Below are 27,998 nucleotides of genomic sequence, written 5' to 3' on the forward strand. Positions count from 1 at the left end.
GCTGCGGCTCCCCGCGCTGTGCAGCCGAGCAGATGCAGCCAGCGCACACGCTGCCGAGCATCTCTCGGCCGGGCGCCTCCGGTAGTGGGGACCGCGCCGGGAGAGGAAACGCGCGCTCTCGGGCCCGCCATATATAGGGAGTAGAAGCGCAGTTCCCATTGGTTGCGAGGATCGCTGCTTGCCATTGGCTGGGCCTCCTTCTACTGCTGCCATTGGTTGGCTCGGTTCCCGCCGCCTAGCTTCTCCACTGTCGTCAAACCGAGACGGAAGTGCGTCAGCCACCGCCACGCCCAATAGGGCAGGAGCTCCTTCCGGCGGGAAGGGTCCGGAATGGTGGCTGAGGAGCCAATAGGAGCCATGTTTGAAAGGGCAGAAAGGAGGACGTGGCGTCCTGTCAGCATCACCTCCGTTCCTGGGAGGATCGTGGAACCTCCTGGATGCCATGCTGAGGCACACGGAGGTGATTCCAAACAGCTAACAAGGGGCAAATCCTGCCTGGCCAACCTAGTGGCTTTCTACAATAAGGTGACTGTGTCAGTAGATGAGGGATGACCTGTGGATGTGATCTATCTGGAATTCTGCAAGGCCTTTGACACGGACTTCCACAGTGTCCTACTCGCCAAGTTGGAAGCCTGTGGATTTGCTGGGTGGACTGTTCAGTGGATAAAGAGTTGGCTGGATGGTTGCATCCAGAGGGCAGTGCTCAATGGCTTGAAGTCCAGATGGAGAGCAGTGACAGTGGTGTCCCTCAGGGGTCCATACTGGGACCTGTGCTGTTCAATATTTTTATTAATACTATAGACAGTGGGATCCAGGCACCATCAGCAAGTGTGGAGATGACACCAAGCTGAGTGGTGCTGTTGATACACCAGAGGGACAGGATGGCATCCAGAGGAGCCTGAATAAGCTGGAGAGGTGGCTCTGGGGAACCTCATGAGGTTCAACAGGAGCAAGTGCAGGGTTCTGCACCTGGGCTGGAACAATCCTCACTACCAATACAGACTGGGGAGGAGGTGATAGAAAGCAGCCCTGAGGAAAAGGACTTGGGGGTGCTGATGAATGAGAAGCTGGACAGGAGCAGACAAGTGTGAGCTTGCAGCCCAGAAGGCAAATCACATCCTGGACCGCATTGAAAGATGCATTGCCAGCAGATCCAGAGAGGTGATTCTGCCACTTGGCTCTGCTCTGGGGAGACCTCACCTGGAGTACTGTGTGCAGGTCTGGAACCCTCAATATAAGGAGAGACATGGACCTGATGGTCCAGAGGGACACAAAGATGATCAGGGAGCTGGAGAACCTCTGCTACAAGGGCAGGCTGAGGGAGCTGGGGGTGTTCAGCCTGGAGAAGGCTCTGGGGAGACCTAATAGCAGCCTGCCAGCCCCTTAAGGGGGCTAAAAGAAGGCTTGAGAGAGGCTGTTTTACAAAGGCCTGCAGTGACAGGATGAGGGGCAATGGCTTCAGAGTAGAGGAGACTCAGATTGGATATTGGGAACACATTATTTACTATGAAGGTGGTGGAACACTGGAACAGATTGCCCAGGGAGGTGGTTGGGACCCCATCCCTGGAGATACTCAAAGTGGGGCTCGACGAGGCCCTGGGCAACCTGATCAACTGGAGGATGGAGCTACTGACTGCAGAGGAGGTTGGGCTGGCTGACCTTCGGAGCTCCCTTCCAGCCCGTGCCGTGACTCTGGGCTGCTGCGGTTGTGTGAGGCAGGCCGTGAGGGCGGGCGGCGGCAGCCAATAGGAGGCCGCGCTCGGGGACGGAGCTGCCGGCGGCCGCGGCGGTGCTGGAGGCAGCCATGACGCGGAGCTGCTCGGCGCTGGGCTGCACCGCCCGCGACACTGGGCGCTCCCGGGAGCGCGGCATCTCCTTCCATCAGTGAGTGCGGGCCGGGACGCGGAGGGGATCTCCCCCTGCGCCGTTCCTTCCCTCCCCTCCCCTCACCTCCCTCTCGCGCAGGTTCCCCGTGGACGCCGCGCAGCGCCGCAAATGGATCCGCGCCGTGAACCGTATGGACCCGCGGAGCCGCCAGGCCTGGCGGCCCGGCCCGGGAGCCATTCTCTGCTCGAGGCACTTTACCAAGGACGACTTCGAGCGCTACGGCATGCGGCGGAAGCTGCGGCGGGGGGCCGTGCCCTCCCGCTTCTTCCCCTTTCTGGTGCGTGCGGGTAACGGGGCTCTGCTTCCGCGGGGCCGCGTCGCCCTAGGGTGACCCCCCCTTCCCCCTCTGCCTTCCCCCCTAGGAGCCGGTGGGCATCGGCTGGTGGCACAAGCCCTCCATCCGAGCGCTGAAGCAGCCTGTGCCCAGCCCCGCCGCGGAGGTCGCGGCCGGCGACCACAACTACAGCCTGAAGGGACAGCAGGAGGGAGCCGCCCCGCCGCCGCCGCCGCCGCCGCCGCAGACCCCGCGGCAGCAGCAGCCTGTGGCCGAGGACTGCGTTCCCGCACACCAGTCCAGAACAGTGGGGACCATCCTCCGGGAGCTGGCAGAGAAGCAGCACCTGCCTGAGGAAACCATGAGCTTGCTGCAGGCCCAGTTCTCAGGTACTGCTGGGGAGCTGCTCCCTCACCCCCAGCTGTGTGAGCTTGGTTGAGTTTTGTGAGGTTTGCAATCCCTGAGTAGTGTTGGGCTCCGATGCCTCGGGGCTGTAGCACTGAAGCTTTGTGACATGTAGGTCAGGACTGCAGCAGCCAAGTGATGAAAGGGATTAAATCTCCCTGGAAAACGCAGTTATTGGAGGCTGGCTGCAGTGCTGAGGCCAAGTCCTGTGGCCAAGGCTGCCAGATCAAACCATGCTACTGTTCAGCTGACCAGTGACTCCAGAATGGGGTACATTTAACTGAGAACACCTTGTTGTTTGTGCTCCCCAGGAGCCAGCTCTATTGAGTACACCCTGAAGAAGCCATTTCAGATTGCACAGTCAGCCTTAAATCTGTGGCTTCTCTCCTGTCCAGCAAGTTTTTAAGTAGCAGCCACATGTAGGACACACCTTCCCTCAGGCATGGTGTGACACTGGGTAGGAAGAGGCCTCAGACAGTGTGGTGGGGCCTGTGCTGCTGGGCCACTGTGTGGCCATCAGAGGGGTGAGGCACAGAGGTGCCACTGCTGTGCTGTGACCTTAGCCTACAGGACTGTGTGGTTCAGCGGCCACCCTGTTCATAGAATGGTTGGAAGGGACCTTAAAGAACATCCAGTTACAAATCCCCCTGCCATGTGCAGGGACAGCTTCTAGAAAACTAGGCCAGGTTGTGCAAGACCTCATCCAGCCTGGCCTTGAACACCTTTGGGGAGTAGGCATCCCCAACTTCCTTGGGTAACCTGTTCCAGTGTCTCTCCACCCTCACTGTCAAGAATTTCTTCCTCATCTCCAGTCTCAATCTACCCTCTTCCAGCTCAAAGCCATTGCCCCTCATCCTGGCACTACAAGCCCTTGTCCAAAGTCCCTTCCCAGCTCTCCTGGATCCACTTCAGGTATGGGAAAGGTGCTCTAAGGTCTGCCTGGAGCCTTCTCTTCTCCAGGCTGAACAGCCCCAACTTTCTCAGCCTGTCCCCACAGGGGAGGTTCTCCTGCCCTCTTGATGATCATTGTGGCCCCTTCTGGACCCACTCCAGCAGCTCTCTGTCCTTCTTGTGCTGAGGGCCCCAGAGCTGGAGGCAGTGCTGCAGGTGGGGTCTGAGCAGAGCAGAGCAGAGGGCAGAATCCCCTCCCTGTGCTGCTGCTCTCCCTGCTCTGGATGCAGCTCAGCACACAGCTGCCTGCTGAGCTGGCAGGGACCATTGCTGGCTTCTGGGGAAGTTTGTCACCACCTGACACCCCCAAGGCCTTCTCCTCCAGACTGCTCTCCAGCCACTCCTCACCCAGCCTGGATTTCTTGCCATGTTGTGTATCGTGTCCCCTGCTGATTTCGATGAAGTTCTGAGGTATTACTTTGCTTCTCTAAAGCTGACCTGGTTTGTTTTATTCTGAGCAGATCTACCTTGTGAGCAGCAGAGGTGGAGGAAGATGGCAGAGTACTCACTGGAGATGAGGCAGTTTGCCTGTGCTCTCCAGCTCTACCACAGAAAGGCCTACGATTGTCTGCGGAAGATGATTCCCCTCCCTCATCCTTACAGCCTGACAAAGCAAGTTTTTACTCATTCTTTCAGAAAGTATCTCCATTCTTTCCTGTGTGGAAAGAGTCTAATGCATCTGTCCTGAAAGTATCCAGCAGGAACATTTTTCTCTGGTTTAGTGTGATGGTTTGAAACTGTCTCTTTAATTTTTTCTTTGCAAAGTTCAAGCAGAGAAAGTGAAAGAGTGTAAAAAATTCACTATCGGGTATAAGAAAGCAAAATACTGATTGTTCTAAACACTTCCATTGGATAGATAGAAATGTTTAAGAACTACTATTCAAAACAAAGTGGGGCACTCTGCAGTCTGCAGTTGAGGCAACTTGCTGGGCTGTCTGGCTGCTGTTTCTTCTTCTCCTCTGGCTGAAGATAACACACTGACCTTGGCGAGCTAAGTTAACAACTTTCTGCTTTAGCTAACTCTGCTTTCTGCCAGGGGGGCCTAGGGGAAGGGCCCTGGGAAAGGTCCCCTTTGAGGGGAAGCAAAGTGGGAGACAAACTTCCAGAACTATTGATAGCTCTCATCTCAGAGAGATGAAATGTTGCTCTTGGCCACATAATGGGAGTTGCCTGTTCCTCACAGCACCAGTTTCAGAGTGCCAGGTGTTCCCAGATGTGTGAGAAAAGCCCCATGTGAGGACTGTTGGAGGGTCGCTGTGTGTGTGTCTGTTCCTTGGGGAGCAAAGAGGAGCACAAGCAGCAGAGGGGCTCTGTCACACTGGCACATGCTCCTGCTCTGTAATGTTGAGAGAGGGGAGGGACCAGCCAGGTAGTGGGTGCAGGGGCGAATACCAGTAGCGTCATCTGAAAACATGGAAAAGTTTAGAAGGCTTTTCTGGGGGAAGGAGAAGTTAAGAGGGGAACATAAGAAAGTGAAGGATTGCATACAGCAATGCGAGGAGGGCTCACAAGGTCTCTGGGAGGTCGACAAGTGGATCTTGACAAGTGTCTGTTTGAAAACCAGCACAGGGAGATGTCTCTGTCCCATAACTCAGCTGCATCACCCATTCCAGGTGGTGGTGTAGGCTCAGCATTTACAACCTGAGCTGCTATGAGACCTGTTAAAGAGAAGTGAAGATCTAATAGCACACCAGAAAAAGCTGAAAGAATTCTGCCCCTGCAGACTCCTGAGGTGCAGTTGGAGGATGCCCAACAGATACATATTGTCCATGCCAGTTTTGGAGGGGGGGGAGTTTCAGACAGAGTCCCTCAGAGAACCTGCTTGGAAGGGGTGCCAGGAGCATTCCTTATAGGCTGCTGAGGCTTTCACCTCTTCCAAACTGGATTTGCAGTGTGGAGAAAGGCAGTGGGGAAGGACAGCAGCCTGGTGTTGCTGACATTGGCCTGACTCGCACTTCTGTGTTTGGTTTATTTTTCTCTCTCCTGATCTCCTGATGTTGGAGAGGCAGGAAGGTTACTTCCACCCAGGCTTGGCTCCCCATCACTAGGGGAAAAGAAGCTGAGAGTATGCACTGAGGAAGGCTGGGCTGCTTGCTCTGTGTGCCCTGCTCTGCAGCTCTGGGCATGGCTGCCCACGAGTGGTACGAGGTGCTGGTTGTTGCTGCGGGTTTCTCAGAAGCCCACCTCCTAACTGTGTCCTCCTTCTTTTATCCAGCTGGCTGTCCACCAGCAAGGCTGCTGCAGGCTTCAGCAGCAGCATCTTCACACGCCTTCAGGAGAAGGTGGAGAGAGGAGAGAAGGCCTACTGCTACTGTGTCCTGATGGTACAGGACGTGCCCCTGCAGAGGCAGCAGGAGTGGGACCTGCAGGGCCGGCGCCGGGCAGGCTTCATGGACTTGGGCACAGGTGCCCTGGACGCTGACGAGGCTCCGCTGGCCTCAGAGGCCATCCTGCTGATGGCAGTGGGCATCTCCAGCCACTGGGCAGCCCCACTTGGATACTTCTTGGTGAGCAGTGCCAGCGGTCCCTTGCTTGCCCAGCTGCTTCGTCATACCATCAGCAAGCTGAACAACATTGGCATCACGGTGCTGGCTGTGACCTCCCGTGCCACCGCCCATGGCGCCGCCACTGCCGCCGCTCTGGGGATCAGGATAGACCCCGAGAGGGTGCAGTGCACCTTCCGGCACCCCCCCGGCTCTGCACACAGCATCACCTACCTGTATGACATCTGCCACGCTCAGCAGCTGGTGAGCAATGCCCTGCAGGATTTACAGAGGATAGAGTGGCAACGTGACACTGCTGTGCAGTGGCAGCATGTGGTGGACCTGGCAGGTCTGCAGGATCAGAGGGCACCAAAAGCAGGCAGACCCAAGTCAGGCAGGCCTGGGAGTAAGAATTCCTACCTTAAGGTCAACCTTGCCACCCTGGTGTTCAGTGACGGTGCTGCTGACGCTCTGGAACACCTGCAGAAGCTGGGCCTGGCCTCCTTCCAGAACTGCAGTGGTACTGCCAAGTTCTTGGACCTGATGAGCAGGCTGTGTGCCCTGTTTGATGGCAGAGGTGCCTACAGAAGGAAGCTGAAGGGGCCTATGGTGACTGGCCATCACACCCAAATCAGCCACCTCTCCAAGGAGATCAGAAGCTGCTTCACCACCCTCAGGGACTCCAGGGGCAGACTCATCATGAAGGGCAAACGTAAACTGGGCTTCCTGAGCTTCTTGCTCAACACCAAAAGCCTCAGGTGGCTTTACACCAATTACATGTGTTCAGAAGATGCTCCTTCCCACCACCTCCTCGCCTCTGCCTTCAGCCTCGCCCCACTGGAGCAGTTTGTCAGGGCCCTGCTGGAAGCCTGCGGCAGCAGGAGCCCCACCTGTGCCATGTTCCAGGCTGCCTACCACAAACTGCTGGGGGACTGCAGCCTGGCCCCGGGCTCAGCGCACAGCGGTGGCTTAGGCCACGCCAGCTACCTGGGCCTGTCCCCATCAGGCAGCAGGGATCTGACCCTGGGCAGCATTCGTGCTCAGTGTGCCCCGGCTGGCAGGGGGCCGCTGGCAGCAGAGCAGCCCTGCTGTGCAGCCTCCATGGGCAGCTCGATGCTGAGCGAGGCACTGACAGACCTGTCCCTGCAGGCACGGAGCCTCGCCAGCACTGCAGGCCGCGTCGCGGAGCAGCTGGCCGAGGGGCTGGGCTGCCAGGTCTGCCTGGCCTCCCTCTTCCAGCTGGTTGAGATCAGGCGAGGGCGTGGGGCAGTGCTCTACATCAGAAAGGCAGCTGGAGTGGCTCTGCCCTCGTTCAGCCTGTACCGCATCGCAGGTGTCTCGGAACGAGTCCTGAAGTGGCACAGCAAAGGAGGAGATGGCAGCAAAGCCACCAAGCTACAGCGTTTGTCTCTAGAACAGAAGGTCCTCCAGGAGCTCCTGGGAGGAAGGCCTCTCTTCTCCGCCCTCACAGACCATTTCCTCGATGGGGAGCTGTGTGTTGACAATCACTACACCACCTTAGTGAAGCAGATAACGCGCCGGTACTTGGACATCAGAACAGACCCCACCAGGCACCCCAGCCTGAACTACCAGTGTGGGATGAACAAGTGGAAGAGACCGAAGGGAACACCACCAGGTAGCTGTCAGTCAAGCCAGACCCATGCAGGGTCCTGAATGTTCACTGCTGGTCCCAGGTATGCTGATGGCCACCTCTAGGCAACACAGTGAGGACACAAGGTAATGGCCTGCCATCATTTAGCTTGCAAAACTGGTGGTAAGGAGCAGTGATGTGCTGGACCCCTGCAAACCATCTGAGCAAAGCAAACCCTGTGCTGATCTAGAATCCTGCAAAGCAGGCACAGACTTCATGAGACTTGTGTAGCAGGTCAGGATGAGCCCAGGGTGCCTGGGGAAGTGGTAGGGGATGCCTGGAGGCGTTGATTGGCTGAGGGCTGTGAGTGCTCTTGGCAGAAGAAAATGGATGTATCTTGCATGGTTGTTGTGGGGATCATGTGTGCTGGCAATTTGACCTTACCAAAGCAGACCTGCTTTCAAAGAGCTGAAGGAAAGCAAGCTTGCAAAGCTTTGACTTGCAGAATAAAGCTACAAAATTAAAATGGCACTCAGGTTGTCCACAACTTCTCACCTCCACTCCTGCATGTCTCTCTTCAAGCAGATCAAGAAGCTGTTGAGGAGGGGGCACAGCAGTAGCAAAGTGCAGCCCTTAAAGCCTCACTTGCGGTTCCCAAGTGAGGAGCTGCATGCCCAGCATGAGGCTGCTGGCCATGAAGCTGAGAGTGGTGCTGAGGCTGCTGGGCCAGCAGCACTTGAGGCACTGACACCCTCCTCTGTGGGCAGAAGCCTCCCACGGGTGTGCTGCAGCAGGGTGAGCGTTTCAGGTACCATCAGGTGGCCCCATCAGGTCACCACTCAGTTGTGCCACATGGCCTCATCCTCCCAGCTGCCTGCAGCCCAGGGCATCAGGCAGGCTCTCAGATGTTTCCACTGATGAATTGTAGACTCAATGCCACCAAATGAGAGAGGCTCCCTCAGTCAGGTCCTTTCAGTAGTGAGGAAGCTGCCCTGGCATCAAGAGCTGAGCTTGAGGAGCCAAGCATGGCAGAGCTGCTGCTCAGTGGCTCCCCTTGGCCGTGCAGAACAGCAGCTGTACCACAGAGGGGGAAGGCAGCTGTGTAAGGGGCCAGAAGTAGATCTGTGGCTCAGCCTCGTTGCGAGAATCATTTGGGATAATCGTTTGGATACAGGAGTTTGGCACATGGCCTCCTGAGGTCAGTTAAAGGGCTTTCAATTCGGTACCCCCCCCCTGGCGGGACTTAGGACCCTGGGGACTCCCTGGCGGCGAAGGCGGCAGAAACACCTGGAGACAGGGGCAGGCTTTGGAACCCTGGGGATGGCTTTAGGTGCGCCCTCTGCTGGCCAATGCGGGAAGTAGCAGCTGCTTGGCGGCCAGGTGTGGAACGATAAAAGGCTGCTTCGGGAACGGCTTGGGACAGTGCCTGGCGGCTGCTTGGGAGACTAAGAGGCTGCTTAAGGAGCTGCTTGAGAGCTGTCTGCTGGGAGAAGGGGCGGTTATTGCCTGTCCCTGCCTCCCTGCCCTGCCGTGCGCCTGGCCCAGAGAGCAAAGCTGCCGCAGAGAAGGATAGAGTTGCGGTCCCGCCTGGCCCCGCTCCGCCCCCTTCGTGCGTCATCAGCGCTCGACCCCCGCCGGTATCTATTTGCAGTCAGCCAAATCAACCCTTGCAGGCACTTGACTGCGTTTGAGTCTGAATTCTGTTCCCGAGAATGTAAAGACAGTCACACGAAAGGTCCAACTGAGCGCCAAGCAGGAGTCAAACTCAGGCGCAGCCAGCACCAGCTGGAACGCGAGGGGCTGTAACTCCTGCCAAGTTATCCACCACTGGACTGGGATGTACCAGAAGTTGCTGTGCAAGACAGGACACCAGGGGGGTCTCTGTCAGGACTTGTTCTTATCCTGGCAACCCAAGCCAAGATTTGCCTCAGAAGTGGCCCAGTGCTAAGCATTTGGTATTTCAGATGAAAATCTTCTGTCAGTGCTGAAGGAAAGGAGTGCAAAACCAAAACTAAAATCACAGTTACAGAATAGTATAAAGGTTTATTTTTTTTCCTTTGTGATTTACCTGACTGTTTTATTTGTACAATATAGAAAAGTGTAGTCTCTGAATAAGGTCTAGTAAATATAAATTTCATTTGTCTACTTTCAGATGTAAACAGAACTAGAAAAATGAACCCTTGCCCCGTTCCCAATTTATTGGTATGGACCTGGATGAACTCTGACTTCAGTCAGTCTTGTCCAGCAGTTTGATGCAAATGGCTAAGGAAGTACAAAACTCACTTCACACACTCTACACACCAGGGGGAGAGAGAGAGAGAGAGAGAGAGAGAGGGAGGGAGGAACCCCCAAGCTTCCTATCTGAGAAAGCTTGGTCAAAACCAAAGAGAGAAGAACTAAGAGCATTTGATTGCACCTTCAGAGTCTTTACAAGCAAAATATTCTCCAACAATATCCATCATACATAATTACAGCTGGCAGCTAAATCCCAGGGGCTGCTTTTGCACACCAGATATAAATACACATCACGAAAGGTGCAGCTGAGAGGAAGCAGGGGGTGTCTGGGGGAGGGGGCTATATACAAAATAAACATGGAGTCTAGACCAAAAAAAACAAACCCCAGAAGGCAGATTGCAGTCTGAAAAATACCCCTAAGCAGCTCTGACTTTATTCACTTACACTACTTTACATTTGTACAAACTGTACAGGTGCCCAGGAGTCCAGCAAACACCTGTGCTATCTACGCTGCCTGCTGGCCAAAGCCAGGCCCTCCTCCTCTTCCTCCTCCTCCTCCTGAGGAGCACTTACTGACAGGAGAAGTGGATTCCCTTCTTGGAGGTGTGCACAGGTGCACTTGCTGCCTGTGCTCAGGGAGATGTGGATAGCAGAAGGTGGCTGCAGGGCAGATGTCTGCGAAGGCAGCCAGTAGCTGCCTCCCAGGCCTGGCATGCCCTGAAGCGTTTGGAGGAGGCAGCAGAGAAGGGGCAAGGGAGGGAGGGCTCAGTGCACAGGACTGTAGGGTGCAGGCAGGAGGGGAGGCATTCTCCCATCTTGTCACCATCAACTTGGCTCTGCTGCTGGTCTGCCTGGTCCCTGCTTTTCCCCTGGAGGTTGAGGTCTGCTGCATTTCTCTGTATTTAGAGCCTGGCACCAGAAACGCGAAAATCCCTTTGGGAGGAATCTGGCCAGGCTGAAGGGAGACACCCAGCAGCACTGCCTGTCATAAAACATCCTTCCTGGTGTGCATGGCAGGGCAGTCACCTGCCAGGTGAGTGGTGCAGATGTGCTCCACTATGAGAAGTGTGAACTGAGGTTGTCTGTAAACAATACTGACAAACTCCCTGCCCTGGTGCACACACAGCTGTGCCCAGCTCTGTGCCAAAGGATCCAGATGTCTGTCTGGTGGCCACTCCTGGTTCTGCACCTGCATCCTCTCTGACCATGCCTCTGGGTCACTCTCAACACCTAAAAGGCCTTAGGCCAAGTAAATTGCCAGCACGCAGAGAAGGAACATCCTGCAGACCAAAACCCAGGCTGAACATGATCCTCACCTGAGTTTGCAAGGCCATTTGAATGCAGATTGTCTCCAGTCCTCACTAAGGCAGCTGTGGTTCCACCATCTGCCATCACCTCAGACTTAAAACACTTGCAGGGTTACAGCTTGATCCTGGAAACCAAGGGACTGCAGAGCCCTGCCTCCAGTGAGGGATCAGGCTGCTGCAGAGCCTCTGAGAAACCAGACTTCACCTCCACAACAGCACCCACTCAGGTAACACTACACTGTGGCCTGCTTGCTCTTCCTCACTTCTGAGGACAGGCCACTCACTGTCTTCACCTTCAGGTTCCAGCCTCAGAGCCATCTGAGCTCAGCCACATTCTTATCAAAAGTTTCCAGTTCATTCCTTTAAACTCCTTTGGCTCTGCTCCAGGGGGTTCTCCACCCCTAGACCTGCAAGCAGCCCCTCTGGTCTTGCCTGCACAGTGCTCTGTGCTCCAAGCAATGTGTCAGCTGCCACCTTCCCTTCAGATGCTCCTTGTCACATACTTCCTTTCAGCACTGACACCTTCTCATCTCAGGCCTGGCACCCAAAAGCATCACCTGGCTGCTGGCATCAGCTGTGTTCCCCTGCATGCTCCACAGACTGTCAATAATATATATTAGAATAATTTATAGCTGCCTTTCAGGCAGTGGTTCTGGGGGGAGGGAGGGGAGAAAGGGGAGAACACAGCCAAGTTTTAAGAAACCCACCACTAATTTTGAAGGTAAAAAGCTGTACATTAGGAAGAAGAATGAGCTTGAGGCCTTGCCTTAAGGAGAAGAGGGTTTTAGCTAAGGTTTAAAAGGCTCTACACCTGGTTTAGAAAAGGTTGTCCTTCTCTCAGTCTCGGGCAGGTCGAGGTACAGCAAAGCACCACATGAACAAATCTCATGAACTCCTCTGTGCCAAACTGAAGTGTCCCTGTGCCTTAAGTGTTCCGCTCAGTCCTGGGGGGTGGCTCCTGTGCCGAGTCAGCAGTTCATGGCACAAGGATCACTTTTGGACTTCCCTGCCGAGTTGATGACTCTCATCAAGCAGCGCCCAAACTCCTCCAGGATCATCCTCTCGGCGGCAGCCTTGGACTTGCCCAACTTCTCTGCCTGCTCCGCCTGCGCCAGCAGGCACTCACAGGTCGCCTCCGCCACCTCCTTGGTGACGAACGTGAAGGGCAGCCTGAAATCACAGCATCACAGAATCCATCACCCAGGCTGGAAAAGACCTCAGAGATCATCAAGCCCAACCTATTACCTAATACCTAACCCCTCCTGACAGCTACCCCATGGCTCCAAGGGCCACAGCCAAGCTTGGTTTGAACACCTCCAGGGATGGGGACTCCACCACCTCCCTGGGCAGCACACCCCAAGGGCCAATTACTCTTGCTGGGAAGAACTTTCTCCTCACCTCCAGCCTAAACTTCCCCTGGGGCACCTTGAGACTGTGTCCTCTCCTTCTGGTGCTGCTTGCCTGGGAGCAGAGCCCAACCCCCACCTGGCTACAACCTCCCTGCAGGTAGTTGTAGAGAGCAATGAGGTCTGCCCTGAGCCTCCTCTTCTCCAGGCTGAACACCCCCAGCTCCCTCAGCCTCTCCTCACAGGGCTGTGCCCCAGACCCCTCCCCAGCCTTGTGCCCCAGACCCCTCCCCAGCCTTGTTGCCCTTCTCTGGACACCTTCCGGCATCTCAACATCTTTCTTAACCTGAGGAGCCCAGAACTGGACACAGCACTCCAGGTGTGGCCTGAGCAGTGCTGAGCACAGGGCAGGATGAGTTCCCTGCTCCTGCTGGCCACACTGTTCCTGATCCAGGCCAGGATGCCATTGGCCTTCTTGGCCAGCTGGGCACACTGCTGGCTCCTGTTCAGCTGCTGCCAACCAGCACCCCCAGGTCCCTCTCTGCCTGGCTGCTCTCAGCCACTCTGTCCCCAGCCTGGAGCACTGCATGGGGTTATTGTGGCCAAAGTGGCCCTGGCACTTGGCCTTGTAGAATGCCATCATGGTAGACTCTGCCCATCTGTCCAGCCTGGCAAGGTCCCTCTGCAGAGCCCTCAAATGGACAGAGAGCCACTCACCCTTGGCACAGACACCCACTGCTCCCAGCTGCAGGGCTGGGCAAGGCTTTCATGCAAGGCCTGTCCCATGAGCCCTCCAGGCTTGGGGCAGAGTGGCTGGAAACCAGTCAGCAGAAAAGGACCTGGGGGTGTTGGGTAACAGTTGGCTGAAGACGAGGCACTGTGTGCTCAGGTAGCCAAGAAGGCCACCAGCAGCCTGGCCTGGAGCAGCAATGGTGTAGCCAGCAGGAGCAGGGAAGGGATTGTCCCCAAGTACTGGGCACTGGTGTGGCCATACCTTGAGTGCTGGGTTCAGTTTTGGCCTCCTCACTCCAAGAAGGACCTTGAGGAGCTGGAACAGGTCCAGAGAAGGGCAAGAAAGGTGGGGAAGGGTGTGGAGAAGAGGGCTGGGGAGGAGCAGCTGAGGGAGCTGGGGGTGTTTGGTGTGGAGAAGAGGAGGCTGAGCTCAGGGAGACCTCATTGCTCTCTACACCTCTTGAGAGCAGGCTGCAGCCATGGGGGTTGGGCTCTGCTTCCTAGTCTCAGCTGACAGAAGGAGAGGCAATGGCCTGAAATTGTGCCAGGGGAGGGTTAGCTTGGAGAGGAGGAACAATTTCTTTGCTGAAAGAGTGGTGAGGTGAGGGATTGGAAGAGTCTGCCCAGGGAGGTGGTGGAGTCCCCATCCCAGGAGGTGTTCATGAAAGATGTGGCCATGGCACTTGGGGCCATGGTTTAGTGGCCATGGTGGTGCTGGCTTGAAGCTTTTCCAACTGAAGCAATTCTATGATTCCAAGAGCCTTGAGACAACCAACAGGCAGTGAACACAGCTAGGATCAAACAAACTGGAAGGGCACTGCCTGCCTCCAGTAATGTGCATTTGGAAAGAGACTTTGTAATGCCCAGGTACAGAGAGCTCCAGGTTTTGCTGCAAGGGCAGCTCAAGGATCTCATCCTCGCAATGAAGGGGCACTTGGTGCTTTCTGTGAGCACACGGGCAACCATGGGGAGACAACTTGTAGTTACACAGAGCTGTTGAATCCTTTTGGTTGGAAAGGACATTTAAAATCCCTGAGTCCAGTTATTAACCCAGTTAATAGCCCAGGTTCCAGAGGGCATGGCTGGCTGCTCCATCCACCTGTGTGCCCCTGCTGCTTCAGCCTCCACCAGATCACACCAGCGGGGAACAGCTCCAAAGACAAAGACCTTGGAGGCCTAGTGGACAGTAAGTTCTCCATGGGACAGCAATGTGCCCTTGTGGCCAGGAAGGCAGATGGGATCCTGGGGTGCATGAAGAAGAGTGTGGCCAGCAGGTCCAGGGAGGTTCTCCTTCTCCTCTAGTCTGCCCTGGTGAGACCACAGCTGCAATACTGTGTGCAGTTTTGGGCTCCCCAGTTCAAGGAAGACAGAGAACTGCTGGAGAGAGTCCAAGGGAGAGCCACAAGGATGATTAAGGGACTTGAGCATCTCCCCTGTGAAGAGAGACTGAGAGCCCTGGGGCTGTTTAGTCTGCAGAAGAGAAGGCTGAGAGGGATCTGATCAATGTCTCTCAATAGCTGAGGGCTGGGGGGCAAGAGGAAGTGGCCAGGCTCTGTTCAGTGGCACCCACTAATAGGGCAAAGAATAATGGATATGAGCTAGAACCCAGAAGGTTCCACCTCAACATGAGGAGTGTGATGATTTAAAACTGTCTTTTTAATTTTTCTTTACAAAGTTCAAGCAGAGAAAGCTAAAGAATGTAAATAAGTCACTATTGGGTGTAAGAAAGCAAAATAATGATTGCTCTAAACATTTCCATTGGATAGATAGAAATGTTTAACAACCATGACTCAAAACAAAGTGGGGCAGTTGGGGTCTGAGCTCTCAGCTTCCTTGCTGGGCTGTCTGGCTGCTGCTGCTTCTTCTTTTCTGGCTGAAGATAACACACTGACCTTGGTGGGCTAAGTTAACAGCCTCTCTGCTTCTTAACTCTCTGCTTTCTGCCAGGGGGGCCTGGGGGGAGGAGGCCCCTGGGAGAGTGGCCCCTCTGGGGGGAAGCAAAGGGAGCTTGGTTGTGCTTTTCTGTTTGATTGTACCTATTTGTAAATGTGGTGAATTGTGTCTCTTTGTACACATTCATTGCACTTCATCCCAGATTGTAGATTTGCTTGTAAATACAGCTTGCATTTGCCTTCCAGACTGAGCTAGCCTGGTTATTGTCAGCGGGTAGGATTTCAGCTCTCACACTGATACAAGGAGAAACTTCTTTACTGTGAGGGTGATGGAGCCCTGGAGCAAGCTGCCCAGAGAGGTGGTAGAGTCTCCTCCTCTGGAGACTTTAAAGGCCAACCTGGATGTGCTCCTGTGTGGCCTGCCCTGGGTGACCCTGCTTTGGCAAGGGGGTTGGACCTGATGATCTCTGGAGGTCCCTTCCAAGCCCTCCTATTCTGTGGCTCTGTGACAGACACTCTGCCACACACAGCAGACAAAAAGACCTTAAAGCAACTGAAGCAGGGGCACTGCATTGACTTACTTCCCACCACCACTGCTGAGTGCTGGTGCTGGCCTTGTCAGCAGGTCTGAGATCTGGGAAGATAGCTTGGTCTTTGCAGCAGTCTGCTGCTGGACTCTGACCTCTGCAGCATCTGCTAAGTGCATCAACGTCTTTCTCTCCGGGCTCTCCTCAAAGTTCTTACAGCCAATGCATTTGCAGATGGAAGAACACATGATCTTTGCCTGAAAGAAACAAACCAAAGGTGAGGGAACCTGCTGCAGCCTTCACTCCCTTTATGCCAAGTCACAAGGAAAAGATCTGCTTTTAAATCTCTTATCAATTAGCCACCAGGAGGAACCCCCAGGTAGCAGCTCCCTCTAAATTCTCAAAGTGAGAAGCCTTCCCAGGATGTATACTTGAATCAAATGCAAATCAGGGGCTTCCCACTCATCCCTTTCTTCCCCAGCATACTGTTTCTGGTGGAGTTAAGGCAGTTGAGCCATGAGAGGTCAGCCTGCCACTGCCTCTACATCTGCTATGTGCATGTGAAAATAGAAAAAAAAATAGAAACGCATATAAAAATAGAAAAACAACTAGAAATGGGGAGATTCAGATTGGATGTTAGGAAGAAATTCTTCCCCGTGAGGGTGGTGAGACACTGGCACAGGTTGCACAGAGAGGTGGTGGAAGCCTCATCCCTGGAGATTATTAAGGCCAGGTTGGATGTGGCTCTGGGCAACCTGATCCAGTGTGAGGTGTCCTCCCTGCCCATGGCAGAGGGGTTGGAACTGCATGATCCTTGAGGTCCCTTTCCAACCCCATCAATTCTATGATTCTATGACACAGATCTCAGTAGCTCTCTCTACAGCAGACTGATGCAGACCAACTTTGGCTTTTGTCTTCAACAGACACATTCTAGCCCAGAGCATCTGTGGGATGCTGCTCCAACACCTCCTTGATGGAGCTTTCTTTAGGGCACACTGCTCTTCAAACTTGGCTCTTCCAAGGCCAAATCCAAGCCTGAGTCCAACACTGCTACATGATTCAAAAACCAACAATCCCACTCACCCAAGGGAAGCGATCAGCTCTGCCAGCCGTTTGGCTTTCTACATGCAAAATGCTGGAGGATAATGTTACAGCAGTGGAAAACATCACAGCAGGAGAGAGGGGAGACAAAGCAGATGAGAGGGCCCAGCAGTGAAGGGAAGGAGGCTGTGTGGGGGGTGAGGTGGTGCTCCCTACCTCGTAACACTCGCAGTAGTTTTTCAGGCAGCCTGAGCGTTTGCAGTTGCAGCCCTTGCTGTGCCTCCGGTCTGACTCTCCTTCCTTCCCCTTCCCTATTTTGGGCTTGAAGGCTTCAGGGTTTCTGTCCAGGCAGGCCTGTCAATGCAGACCCAAAGGGTCAGTCACTGCATGTGGGGAGCAGAATTTAGAGGTGCAAGAGCAGCAATTAAGCCTGGCATATGTGGGAGGAGATCAGGGCAGTGTGGACTCCTCATGCCCCACACCATAGCTTCTAAGGGACAAGCTGATGTGTGCTGAGCTGCATCCAGAGCAGGGAGAGCAGCAGCACAGGGAGGGGATTCTGCCCTCTGCTCTGCTCTGACCCCACCTGCAGCACTGCCTCCAGCTCTGGGGCCCCCAGCACAAGAAGGACCTGGAGCTGCTGGAGAGGCTCCAGAGGAGGCCACCAAGATGATCAGAGGGCTGCAGAACCTCCCCTGTGGGGACAGGCTGAGAAAGTTGGGGCTGTTCAGCCTGGAGAAGAGAAGGCTGCAGGCAGATGTTAGAGCAGCCTTGCAGTACCTGAAGGGGCTCCAGGAGACCTGGGGAGGGACTTTGGAGAAGGGCTGGGAGGGACAGGATGAGGGACAATGGCTTTGAGCTGGGAGAGGGGAGAGTGAGAGTGGAGATGAGGAGGAAATTGTTGGCAGAGAGGGTGGGGAGAGACTGGCACAGGTTGCCCAGGAAGGCTGTGGCTGCCCCCTCCCTGGAGGTGTCCAAGGCCAGGCTGGATGAGGCCTTGAGCAGCCTGAGCTAGTGGGAGGTGTCCCTGGCCATGGCAGGGGGTTGGCACGGGATGATCTTTCATGCTGGGATTCCACATGAAGCAGCTCCCAGCCCCTCACCTTTATTGCTTTTTGTCGGTCGTTTTCGTGGTCCAGGTTGTTGTAACAATTTGTGCAGTTGCAGTTATTGCAGAACTCACCATTGGCAAAGCAGTCACAGTACCTGGATGAGAAGGTGCAGGAGGCATTTGTGTGGCAGCTGTGACACTGCTGTGAGGACTGATGGCAGCTTGGGGTCTGGCACAAACGTGTGCTCCAGTGCTGGTCAGGGTCACCCTGAGCTCCACTCCACAAACCTGGCTGCTGTCTGAAGGGCAGCTCCAGTGTGGCTGTCTGAGATGATGCTCACCCAGCTCAAGGGCCCCTCCCAAGAGAAGCTAATGAGGCTTTTCTCTCTCTAGGGCATCTCCAAGGTGGCTAACCCACAGGTTGAGGCCTGTCCTACTGCAGCCACCTCACAGCCAGTGCAGGTCAGGCTCCAGGAGCTCCCAGACAGCCAGAATAAGAGGCTAGCAACTGGCTCCAGGGAGACCTTGGAGCTGCATTTCAATAGCTGAAAGGGACCTCCAGGCAGGCTGGGGAGGGAGTGTTCAGAAGGGCTGTGGGGACAGGACAAGGGGCAATGGTTTGGGACTGGAGCAGGGCAGAGTTAGGTTGGACATCAGGGGGAAGTTCTGCACAGTGAGAGCAGTGAGACACTGGAACAGGTTGCCCAGAGAGGAGGTGGAGGTCCCATCCCTGGAGACATTCAAGGTCAGACTCAATGTGGCCTTGGGCAGCCTGCTTTAGTTGGAGGTGTCCCTGCTGCCTGCAGGGGGGTGGACAGGATGACCTTTGAGGGTCCCTTCCAACCTGATGCAGTCTGTGAATATGTGAAATCCATACACAGCTGGGATCCAGACAGCTCCCAGGGGCTGCAAAGTTTACACAGGCACTGGAACACCACCACCAGCAGCAGCCCTAACTCAGCACCTAGACACAACATTTCTGAGTCCCTTGGCATACATGTGGGATGTGAAAAAGGAGGCTTCAAGAAGCCAACCCCAAGCTGTACTTACAATTTCAAGCACAGAGACTTAGTACAGTTGCAAGGCTTCCTGGGGCGGTTTGCAGATTCTGAAGGAATTATTCTGTGGAGGGAAGAGGGGAAAAAAAAAAACAAACCAAAAATGCATTTCTACCCACCCAGGCTAAATTCCAGCAGGGAGCTCATCACAAGAAGTCTAAAAAAAAAAAACCTCCTTTCCATTCCTCTTGCATTCAATTTCTGCCTGTTTAAGTAACCATTAGCTAACAGAGCCTTTCCAACCCAGAAGGAGCTGAGTTATTTGCTGCAAATCTGGCTGTGTGCCTGAAGCAGGGATGAGGCTAAGAGCTAAAGAGGCACTGCAACTGAAAACTGGAATGGGGGAAAAAAAACCAAAACAACCCACCCAGAATCCCTCTACATGCAGCCAAGGTTCACACTGCATGATTGTAGCTATCCTTTTGTTCTGGTTGGGATGAAAAGAAACCCCAAAAGCAGCTGGGGGATAATGGGAAGGCAAACCCAAACGTGCTAGGGAGTTGATTTTGCAGCAGCCAGAGCCTTTAACTGCTCTTAAAACTGGGATTTTGTGTCACTAATTGCTTGTGATGAGATTGGTTCCATCCCTGTCCAGCAATTTCTGCACACAACAGCAGGGAGATTAAATCAAACCCATTCAGCTGAAGAGCTGCATCTGGATTTGGGATTAGTTTGCATCATCTGAGCTTGCAAAAACAACAAGCAGCACCTTGGCACTGACAGTTTCCAGCAAACAATAACACAACAAAGCCTGCTGGGTTGGCAAAGGGAAGTTACCACACAGGAGCTGTTCTTGTCATCCTGAAAGGAAAAATGACACAGAGCTGCTAGGGAAAGGGAGAGCCTTGGGAGCTGCTGGGGAGGACAGGATTTTGGGTGTCTAGGGACAGGGAGAGCTCTGGGAGCTGCTGGGGAAGGCAGGATTCTGGGTGCCTAGGGACAGGGAGAGTCTTGGGAGCTGCTGGGGAGGGCAGAATTCTGGGTGCCTAGGGACAGGGAAAGCTCTGGGAGCTATTGGGGAAGGCTGGATTTTGGATGCTTAGGGACAGGAGAACCCTGGGAGCTGCTGGGGACAGCAAGATTCTGGGTGTCTAGGGAGAGGGAGAGCCTTGGGAGCTGCTGGGGAAGGCTGGATTCTGGATGCTTAGGGACAGGAGAGCCCTGGGAGCTGCTGGGAACAGCAAGAATCTGGGTGCTTAGGGACAGGGAGAGCCCTTGGAACTGCTTTCCAATTGAAGCAAGAGGCTTTGAGCTGAGAGAGGGAAGACAGACTGGAAATGAGAAGAAATTGTTTCAAGTGAGGGTGGGGAGAGACTGGCACAGGTTGCCCAGGGAGGCTGTGGCTGCCCCCTCCCCGGAGGTGTTGAAGGCCAGGCTGGATGAGGCCTGGAGCACCGTGTGCTGGTGGGAGGTGTCCCTGGGCAGGGCAGGGCAGGGGGTTGGGAGGGGCTGACCTGGGAGGCCCCTTGCAGGCTGTCAGCACTCACCCGTTGAAGGGCAGCCGTGCCTGGGACTGGATGCTGGAGCTGCCTGTGAGGCCTGTGCTGCTCGCTATGGACACGTAGGAGGATTGCTGGAGCTAACAAAACAAAGCCATTAATGCTTAACAGGTTGAGTGGTGCACAAGAGGACATGTGGCTCATCTTCTGATTAGCTCCCCACATACTGCTGTGCAAGTGACATCTTGCAAGCACAGGTTTAGACCTCTGTACCCCAGGCAGCAACCTGCTGCCTCTACACCTGGCACGAAAACCTGATTTTAGATGCTGGTTTTGTTCTCTGTCACAGTGTTCACAGCCATACAGATCACACATAGCAATCTTCAGACCACAAACAGTTCCAGCTCCTAAAATCATGCTCCTTTTCCCTCTTCTTTTGCTAAGCATCCCTGTCCCTAACAGAGCATGATAACTCTGCACTGATTACTCTAGTAGCCTCCTTACTATACGAGCCACTTACTGCAGAATTCAATGCCAACAAGTGAAATCTTTTACATCCCAACTGCTCTGCACACCTGCAGCCACAGTTTGGTTTGCACATTGAAAAACCTCAACCCCCCCCTAAGAACCAAACTGCCTTCTTTTGTGTTGCTAAAGTGCAGCCATTTCCTGCTGCTGGGACAGGTTCTACAGACAGACTGGCACCTTACAAGGTTTGGGAGCTACTAGGAACAGCCCAAAGAGGACACAGATTGTGTCCAGAACCTCTGAGGAGAGGTCCAACAGTGTTATTTGGTGTAGATTGGTGGAAGTGGGCTGAAAGGAAAGTAAAACTCTTCAGGGTCAAACCAGAAGGGAAGCAGCAATGAGGCTGGTGGCAGTCAAGCCAGGAGCTGGCAGAGCCCTTGTCTGTACAGATTGGCTCCTTGGCCCTCAGCAGAACGTTTCAGGGATTCTCCTTTGCATTCTGAGTGTTGGGCAGACCTTGGCAAAGAGCTAATCCCTAGATCTGGGTTGGTGTGACCCCAGTACTGCCTGCTCCTGAGCCCTGGCCATGTGGTTACATCACTACCCCCACTTTAGAACACACAGAACCATTCTGTGACCCAACCCTTCTCAGGCTTGGTCCCTTCACGACCAGGCCCTGAAGGTCCTGTGAACCAACAACACAACACAAACACATTTCTTCTTCCCTTCATGGCCTTCATTCCGTACTGGCCTCAAGGCTCCTAGGCACCAGGCTGACTGGTCCCTTCCTTAGGGGCCATGAAGGTGTCAGTCACTCAGACAAGCAGGAGGTGGTGACCCTGTCACAGAACAGGGAAGCACAGCAGCATTCAGAGTGCTGTCAGTAAAATCATTTGGTTACCAGGCCTAAGCCAGGAACTGGGACCAGAACTGCTGCTGGGCAATGAGACATGTGAGCCTGCCATGGGCTGGGACACCTCCACCATCATCTCCACTCTCAGTTCTCCTCCATGAGGGTAGTGAGGCACTGGCACAGGATGCCCTGAGAAATAGTGGAGGCTCCAAGCTTGGAGGTGTTCAAAGCCAGGCTGGACAGGACCTTGAGCAGGTCTATAGTGGAAGAGTGTCCCTGCCCACAGCAGGGGGCTTGGAACTGGATGATCTTTAAGGCCCTTTCCAACCTAAACCATTCTGTGATTCTATAATCTGCTGCTGCCAAGGACTGAGTGGCTCAGGCTCGTCTATATTTTTTTCTCTCTTTGTATCTTACATGGTTTTCAGGTCTGCATTAGGGTTGTTACACTGATAAACCAAACCATGTATTAAGGTCTGACCTGATCTGGGGAGGGCAAGATTCTGGGTGTCTAGGGACAGGGAGAGCCTGCCCTGCAGTGAGCCTGGGTGACCAGGAAATCTTAAGTTCTATTATAAATTCTGTACCATGCTGCTTATAAAACTGTAGCACACTGCTCCTGCTGACAAAAATCTTGTGGTGTTCTGATGATCAATGTTATGCTGTACTAAATAAAAAAAACCCAACCCTGTTAAGGAAGTAAAGCTTTGAACTGTAACTTCTGATTCAGTGCTGTCAGCATTCTGCCAAAGACCCCTGGAAGGAACTGTCCCTCAGTGCCAGGTGACAACTGGGCAGGAAGAACCTCTCAGAGGAGGGCAGTGTGCTCCACAGCTGCACTGCTTCCTTCCCTCTCTCTAGGGTGACACCATACCTGTGTGACATACTGAGCTGGAAGCACTGCATAGCCAACGTTCCCCGTGCCAGGGGCTGGTGCCAGCACAGTGCCTGGTGGGAGGTTGGTGAGGTTGGGCTGGATCTGAGGCAGTGGAGTGGCTGGCATGATGAGTCTCTGCTGGGGCTGGCTAGTAGTGACTATCTGGGAAGTTGGGTTCATTGGCTTGGGCACCACCTGGAGAGGAGAGAGGTCTTGATGAGATCACTGTTGGATGGCTTCAGAAAGCAGCTCTCAGGAACAGAACATTTCACTGCAGGGCTGCAGCTAGATGAGTCTGCTTGCCAGGGAGAGCCAGCCAGGCCTGTGCCTGTGTGCTCACCTGGTCAGACAGAGCCAGGCCTGTGCCTGTGTGCTCACCTGGTCAGACATAACCAGGCCTGTGCCTGTGTGCTCACCTGGTCAGACAGAGCCAGGCCTGTGCCTGTGTGCTCACCTGGTCAGACAGAGCCAGGCCTGTGCCTGTGTGCTCACCTGGTCAGACAGAGCCAGGCCTGTGCCTGTGTGCTCACCTGGTCAGACAGAGCCAGGCCTGTGCCTGTGTGCTCACCTGGTCAGACAGAGCCAGGCCTGTGCCTGTGTGCTCACCTGCTCAGACAGAGCCAGGCCTGTCCCTGTGTGCTCACCTGCTCAGACAGAGCCAGGCCTGTCCCTGTGTGCTCACCTGGTCAGACAGAGCCAGGCCTGTGCCTGTGTGCTCACCTGGTCAGACAGAGCCAGGCCTGTGCCTGTGTGCTCACCTGCTCAGACAGAGCCAGGCCTGTGCCTGTGTGCTCACCTGGTCAGACAGAGCCAGGCCTGTGCCTGTGTGCTCACCTGCTCAGACAGAGCCAGGCCTGTCCCTGTGTGCTCACCTGCTCAGACAGAGCCAGGCCTGTCCCTGTGTGCTCACCTGGTCAGACAGAGCCAGGCCTGTCCCTGTGTGCTCACCTGGTCAGACAGAGCCAGGCCTGTCCCTGTGTGCTCACCTGGTCAGACAGAGCCAGGCCTGTCCCTGTGTGCTCACCTGGTCAGACAGAGCCAGGCCTGTCCCTGTGTGCTCACCTGGTCAGACAGAGCCAGGCCTGTGCCTGTGTGCTCACCTGGTCAGACAGAGCCAGGCCTGTGCCTGTGTGCTCACCTGGTCAGACAGAGCCAGGCCTGTGCCTGTGTGCTCACCTGGTCAGACAGAGCCAGGCCTGTGCCTGTGTGCTCACCTGGTCAGACAGAGCCAGGCCTGTGCCTGTGTGCTCACCTGGTCAGACAGAGCCAGGCCTGTGCCTGTGTGCTCACCTGGTCAGACAGAGCCAGGCCTGTGCCTGTGTGCTCACCTGGTCAGACAGAGCCAGGCCTGTGCCTGTGTGCTCACCTGCTCAGACAGAGCCAGGCCTGTGCCTGTGTGCTCACCTGGTCAGACAGAGCCAGGCCTGTGCCTGTGTGCTCACCTGGTCAGACAGAGCCAGGCCTGTGCCTGTGTGCTCACCTGGTCAGAGAGAGCCAGGCCTGTGCCTGTGTGCTCACCTGGTCAGACAGAGCCAGGCCTGTGCCTGTGTGCTCACCTGGTCAGACAGAGCCAGGCCTGTGCCTGTGTGCTCACCTGGTCAGACAGAGCCAGGCCTGTGCCTGTGTGCTCACCTGGTCAGACAGAGCCAGGCCTGTGCCTGTGTGCTCACCTGGTCAGACAGAGCCAGGCCTGTGCCTGTGTGCTCACCTGGTCAGACAGAGCCAGGCCTGTGCCTGTGTGCTCACCTGGTCAGACAGAGCCAGGCCTGTGCCTGTGTGCTCACCTGGTCAGATAGAGCCAGGCCTGTGCCTGTGTGCTCACCTGCTCAGACAGAGCCAGGCCTGTGCCTGTGTGCTCACCTGCTCAGACAGAGCCAGGCCTGTCCCTGTGTGCTCACCTGGTCAGACAGAGCCAGGCCTGTCCCTGTGTGCTCACCTGGTCAGACAGAGCCAGGCCTGTCCCTGTGTGCTCACCTGGTCAGACAGAGCCAGGCCTGTGCCTGTGTGCTCACCTGCTTCAGTCTGTGCTGTCAGACAGAGCCAGGCCTGTCCCTGTGTGCTCACCTGCTTCAGTCTGTGCTGTCAGACAGAGCCAGGCCTGTCCCTGTGTGCTCACCTGCTTCAGTCTGTGCTGTCAGACAGAGCCAGGCCTGTCCCTGTGTGCTCACCTGCTTCAGTCTGTGCTGTCAGACAGAGCCAGCCCTGTCCCTGTGTGCTCACCTGCTTCAGTCTGTGCTGTCAGACAGAGCCAGGCCTGTCCCTGTGTGCTCACCTGCTTCAGTCTGTGCTGTCAGACAGAGCCAGGCCTGTCCCTGTGTGCTCACCTGCTTCAGTCTGTGCTGTCAGACAGAGCCAGGCCTGTCCCTGTGTGCTCACCTGCTTCAGTCTGTGCTGTCAGACAGAGCCAGGCCTGTCCCTGTGTGCTCACCTGCTTCAGTCTGTGCTGTCAGACAGAGCCAGCCCTGTCCCTGTGTGCTCACCTGCTTCAGTCTGTGCTGTCAGACAGAGCCAGGCCTGTCCCTGTGTGCTCACCTGCTTCAGTCTGTGCTGTCAGACAGAGCCAGGCCTGTCCCTGTGTGCTCACCTGCTTCAGTCTGTGCTGTCAGACAGAGCCAGGCCTGTCCCTGTGTGCTCACCTGCTTCAGTCTGTGCTGTCAGACAGAGCCAGCCCTGTCCCTGTGTGCTCACCTGCTTCAGTCTGTGCTGTCAGACAGAGCCAGGCCTGTCCCTGTGTGCTCACCTGCTTCAGTCTGTGCTGTCAGACAGAGCCAGCCCTGTCCCTGTGTGCTCACCTGCTTCAGTCTGTGCTGTCAGACAGAGCCAGGCCTGTCCCTGTGTGCTCACCTGCTTCAGTCTGTGCTGTCAGACAGAGCCAGCCCTGTCCCTGTGTGCTCACCTGCTTCACAGCCTGTGCTGGCACGATGGGTACAGACATCCTCACTGGGGTGGCATTCACCACTACTGGCTTTGCTAGGATCAAAAAACAACAGCAGGTTACCAGACAGCCTTGACTCAAGAGATCCCAGCAGAATGTGGCACAAAGGTATCTCACCCTGCAGCCCTGTGCTGAGAGCCACCCACTGAGCTAAGGAACACTCCTGGAAGCAGCTCTGGGGACAGGATTGTGTGTCCAGCAATGCCTTAGACACCAGCCTGGCTGCAGAGCTCCTCTGGACACTGCACTTCCCTTGGCAAGAGGGAATACAAACATCACAGCTTGATCAGATTAGAGGTTGACCTGCTGGAAAGCAGCTCCATGGAGAAAGACCTTGGAGTGCTGGTAGACAATAAGTTATCCATGGGACATCAGTGTGCCCCTGTGGCCAGGAAGGCCAAATGGTCTCCTGAGGTGCATTAAGAGCAGCATGGCGAGCAGGTCAAGGGAGGTTCTTGTCTCCCTCTGCTCTGCCCTGGTGAGACCACCTCTGGAGTCCTGTGTCCAGTTCTGGGCTCCTCAGTTCAAGAGGGATAGGGAAATACTGGAGAGAGTCCAATGGAGGCCTGGAACATGTCTGATGAGGAAAGCCTGAGAGCCCTGGGGCTGGTTAGCCTGGAGAAGGGCAGCCTGAGAGGAGAGCTTATGGATGTTATAGATATCTGAAGAGTGAGGGGCAAGAAGCAGGGGCCAGGCTATTTTCAGTGGTCTGTGTGACAGGACAAGGGAAATGGACACAAACTGGAACCCAGGAAGTTCCACTTCAACATTAGGAGAAACTTCTTTGCTGTGAGGGTGCTGGAGCCCTGGAAGAAGCTTCCCAGAGAGGTTGTGAAGTCTCCTTCCCTGGAGACTTTCAAAACCTGCCTGGATGTGTTCCTGTGTGACCTGCCCTAAGTGAACCTCCCTTGTCAGGGAGCTTGGACTTGCTGATCTCCAGAGGTCCCTTCCAACCTCTGCCATCTTATTCCATCACAGCTCTGGAAAGGCTGGCCAGGAAGCAGCACAAATATCTGGCCCTTCTAAAGCATGTTAAATGGAATGATCCTCCTGTTGCAGGAGTTTTGGGAGCATGTTTGTGAGCTGTCCTGGCTTCACACTATTCATACAGAGGATCTGGGACTTGCCATGACTCACCCACAAAGCTGCTAAAGCAGGGAAAAACAACCTAAAATGCTCTAAGCATCCAGGCCCAACTAGAGAACAACCTGACCCAGAGGAGTATTCCCACACACAAACCAAAGGGAAGAGCAGCAGGTGAAATTCATAGGAGTCCCCCACAAACCCAAGTGCATCTGGCAGTCCTGAGAGATCTCTCTGAGGTACCTATTGTAATCCTTACAAAACAGACAGGGAGGAAAAAAAAACCCAATAAAAACTTCCTTCAGACAAAACATTGGCACCAGGACTTACCCTGCTGCAGAGGCTGCGTGTTGGTGCTGGGATTCTGGCTGGCTGACTGGGTTGAACTGTTGGCTGTGGTGGCAGTAACCAGTCTGACGTAGTGGAACTTGCTTCCAGGGACCTGGATCTGCTGAACATTGGGTGCAGTTGCCAAGGGAATAATTGTCTTAAACTGAGATGTACTCACTCCTCCTACAGTAAGGGTCTGCACTGCTGATTTCACAGCCTGTTAACCCAACACAGAGAGCACAGAGTTACTTGCACTAAAGCAGAAATAACATCAGCTTTGCTACGAGGGCTGGGAGTGCCAGGACAAGGGGCAGTGACTTGGAGCTGGGAGAGGGGAGACTGAGAGTGGAGATGAGGAAGGAATTCTTGAGAGTGAGGGTGGGGAGAGACTGGAACAGGTTGTCCAGGGAGGCTGTGGATGCTCCCCTCCCTGGAGGTGTTCAAGGTCAGGTTGGATGAGGCCAAGGTCAGGTTGGATGAGGCCTTGAGCAAGGTGATCTAAGGGAAGGTGTCCCTGTCCATGGCAGGGGGGTTGCAGCCAGGTATCTTTAAGGACCCTTCCAACCTAAACCATGCTATGACTCTGTGATCAGTAGGTTCATTCCCCAATCTGCTGGTGAACAACTCTTCAATCCATTAGTATCTCTGAGAAGTCAGTCAGTTATCCCCATTTCTGCTTTCCAAAGTAAAAACAGATGTAAAGAGATTAACTGCCTCAGAGCAAACTCAGCTCCATTTTCACTGCTCTCCACCACAGACACTCTCCACTTTCACAGCTGCACTGCCTGCCAAACCCACTCCAGGTGACTACAGAGAGCACTGCTCAGTGTGTACTGGAAACCAAGCAGTGACCAAAGCTAGAAGTATCCCTCCTAAGAAAACACCTGGGGAGAGCTTACAGAACTGTTGGTGCTGGACTCTGGCATGATTCATCTCTAAGTGTAGATCTGTCCTGTTCAGACAGCATAGATTAACACAGAGAAAAGGCTGTGCAGTGCCTGAGAGGGAAGTGCAACAGAGCCCATAACTGAGAGCTGGGACACCAAGAAAAGCACAACCTGAGAAACAGAAGAAGCAAGAACAATGAAGAGGAGCAAATCAAAAAGCAAAAAGGGGAAAGGAAGTCTGTTGGGCAGTTGTGCTACCCCACAGCTGGAATAATAAACACACCTGGACTTTGCAAGCCTTCATCTTTCCAACTGCTCTCAAACTGCCAACAAGCAGTTATTGATT

At 54.7% G+C, this 27,998-nt stretch overlaps 2 protein-coding genes across 2 annotated transcripts in view; one reads left to right on the forward strand and one right to left on the reverse strand.

The window, feature by feature from the left end:
* Positions 1-1,804: 1,804 nt before the first annotated feature.
* THAP9 (THAP domain containing 9) lies at positions 1,805-9,397 on the forward strand. Its single transcript, XM_054392246.1, has 6 exons — positions 1,805-1,884; positions 1,966-2,164; positions 2,253-2,550; positions 3,979-4,129; positions 5,733-7,636; positions 9,303-9,397. The coding sequence occupies exons 1-6, from the start codon at positions 1,805-1,807 to the stop codon at positions 9,395-9,397; spliced, it is 2,727 nt and encodes a 908-aa protein (XP_054248221.1).
* Positions 9,398-11,323: 1,926 nt separating this feature from the next.
* The window catches only part of LIN54 (lin-54 DREAM MuvB core complex component), a 60,106-nt gene continuing 43,431 nt past the window's right edge, over positions 11,324-27,998 (reverse strand). Inside the window, exons 5-13 of the mRNA XM_054392160.1 lie at positions 26,766-26,982; positions 25,314-25,387; positions 22,415-22,612; positions 20,268-20,359; positions 18,773-18,844; positions 17,775-17,877; positions 16,888-17,025; positions 15,685-15,887; positions 11,324-12,303 (exon numbers count right to left, since the gene is read on the reverse strand). Of these exons, the coding sequence (XP_054248135.1) occupies positions 12,102-12,303; positions 15,685-15,887; positions 16,888-17,025; positions 17,775-17,877; positions 18,773-18,844; positions 20,268-20,359; positions 22,415-22,612; positions 25,314-25,387; positions 26,766-26,982 (1,299 nt within the window). The 3' untranslated portion in view covers positions 11,324-12,101. The remainder of the gene's footprint in view (positions 12,304-15,684; positions 15,888-16,887; positions 17,026-17,774; positions 17,878-18,772; positions 18,845-20,267; positions 20,360-22,414; positions 22,613-25,313; positions 25,388-26,765; positions 26,983-27,998) is intronic.

This window comes from Indicator indicator, chromosome 25 (genome assembly GCF_027791375.1).
Source record: "Indicator indicator isolate 239-I01 chromosome 25, UM_Iind_1.1, whole genome shotgun sequence".
NCBI classification, from domain to species: Eukaryota; Metazoa; Chordata; class Aves; order Piciformes; family Indicatoridae; genus Indicator; species Indicator indicator.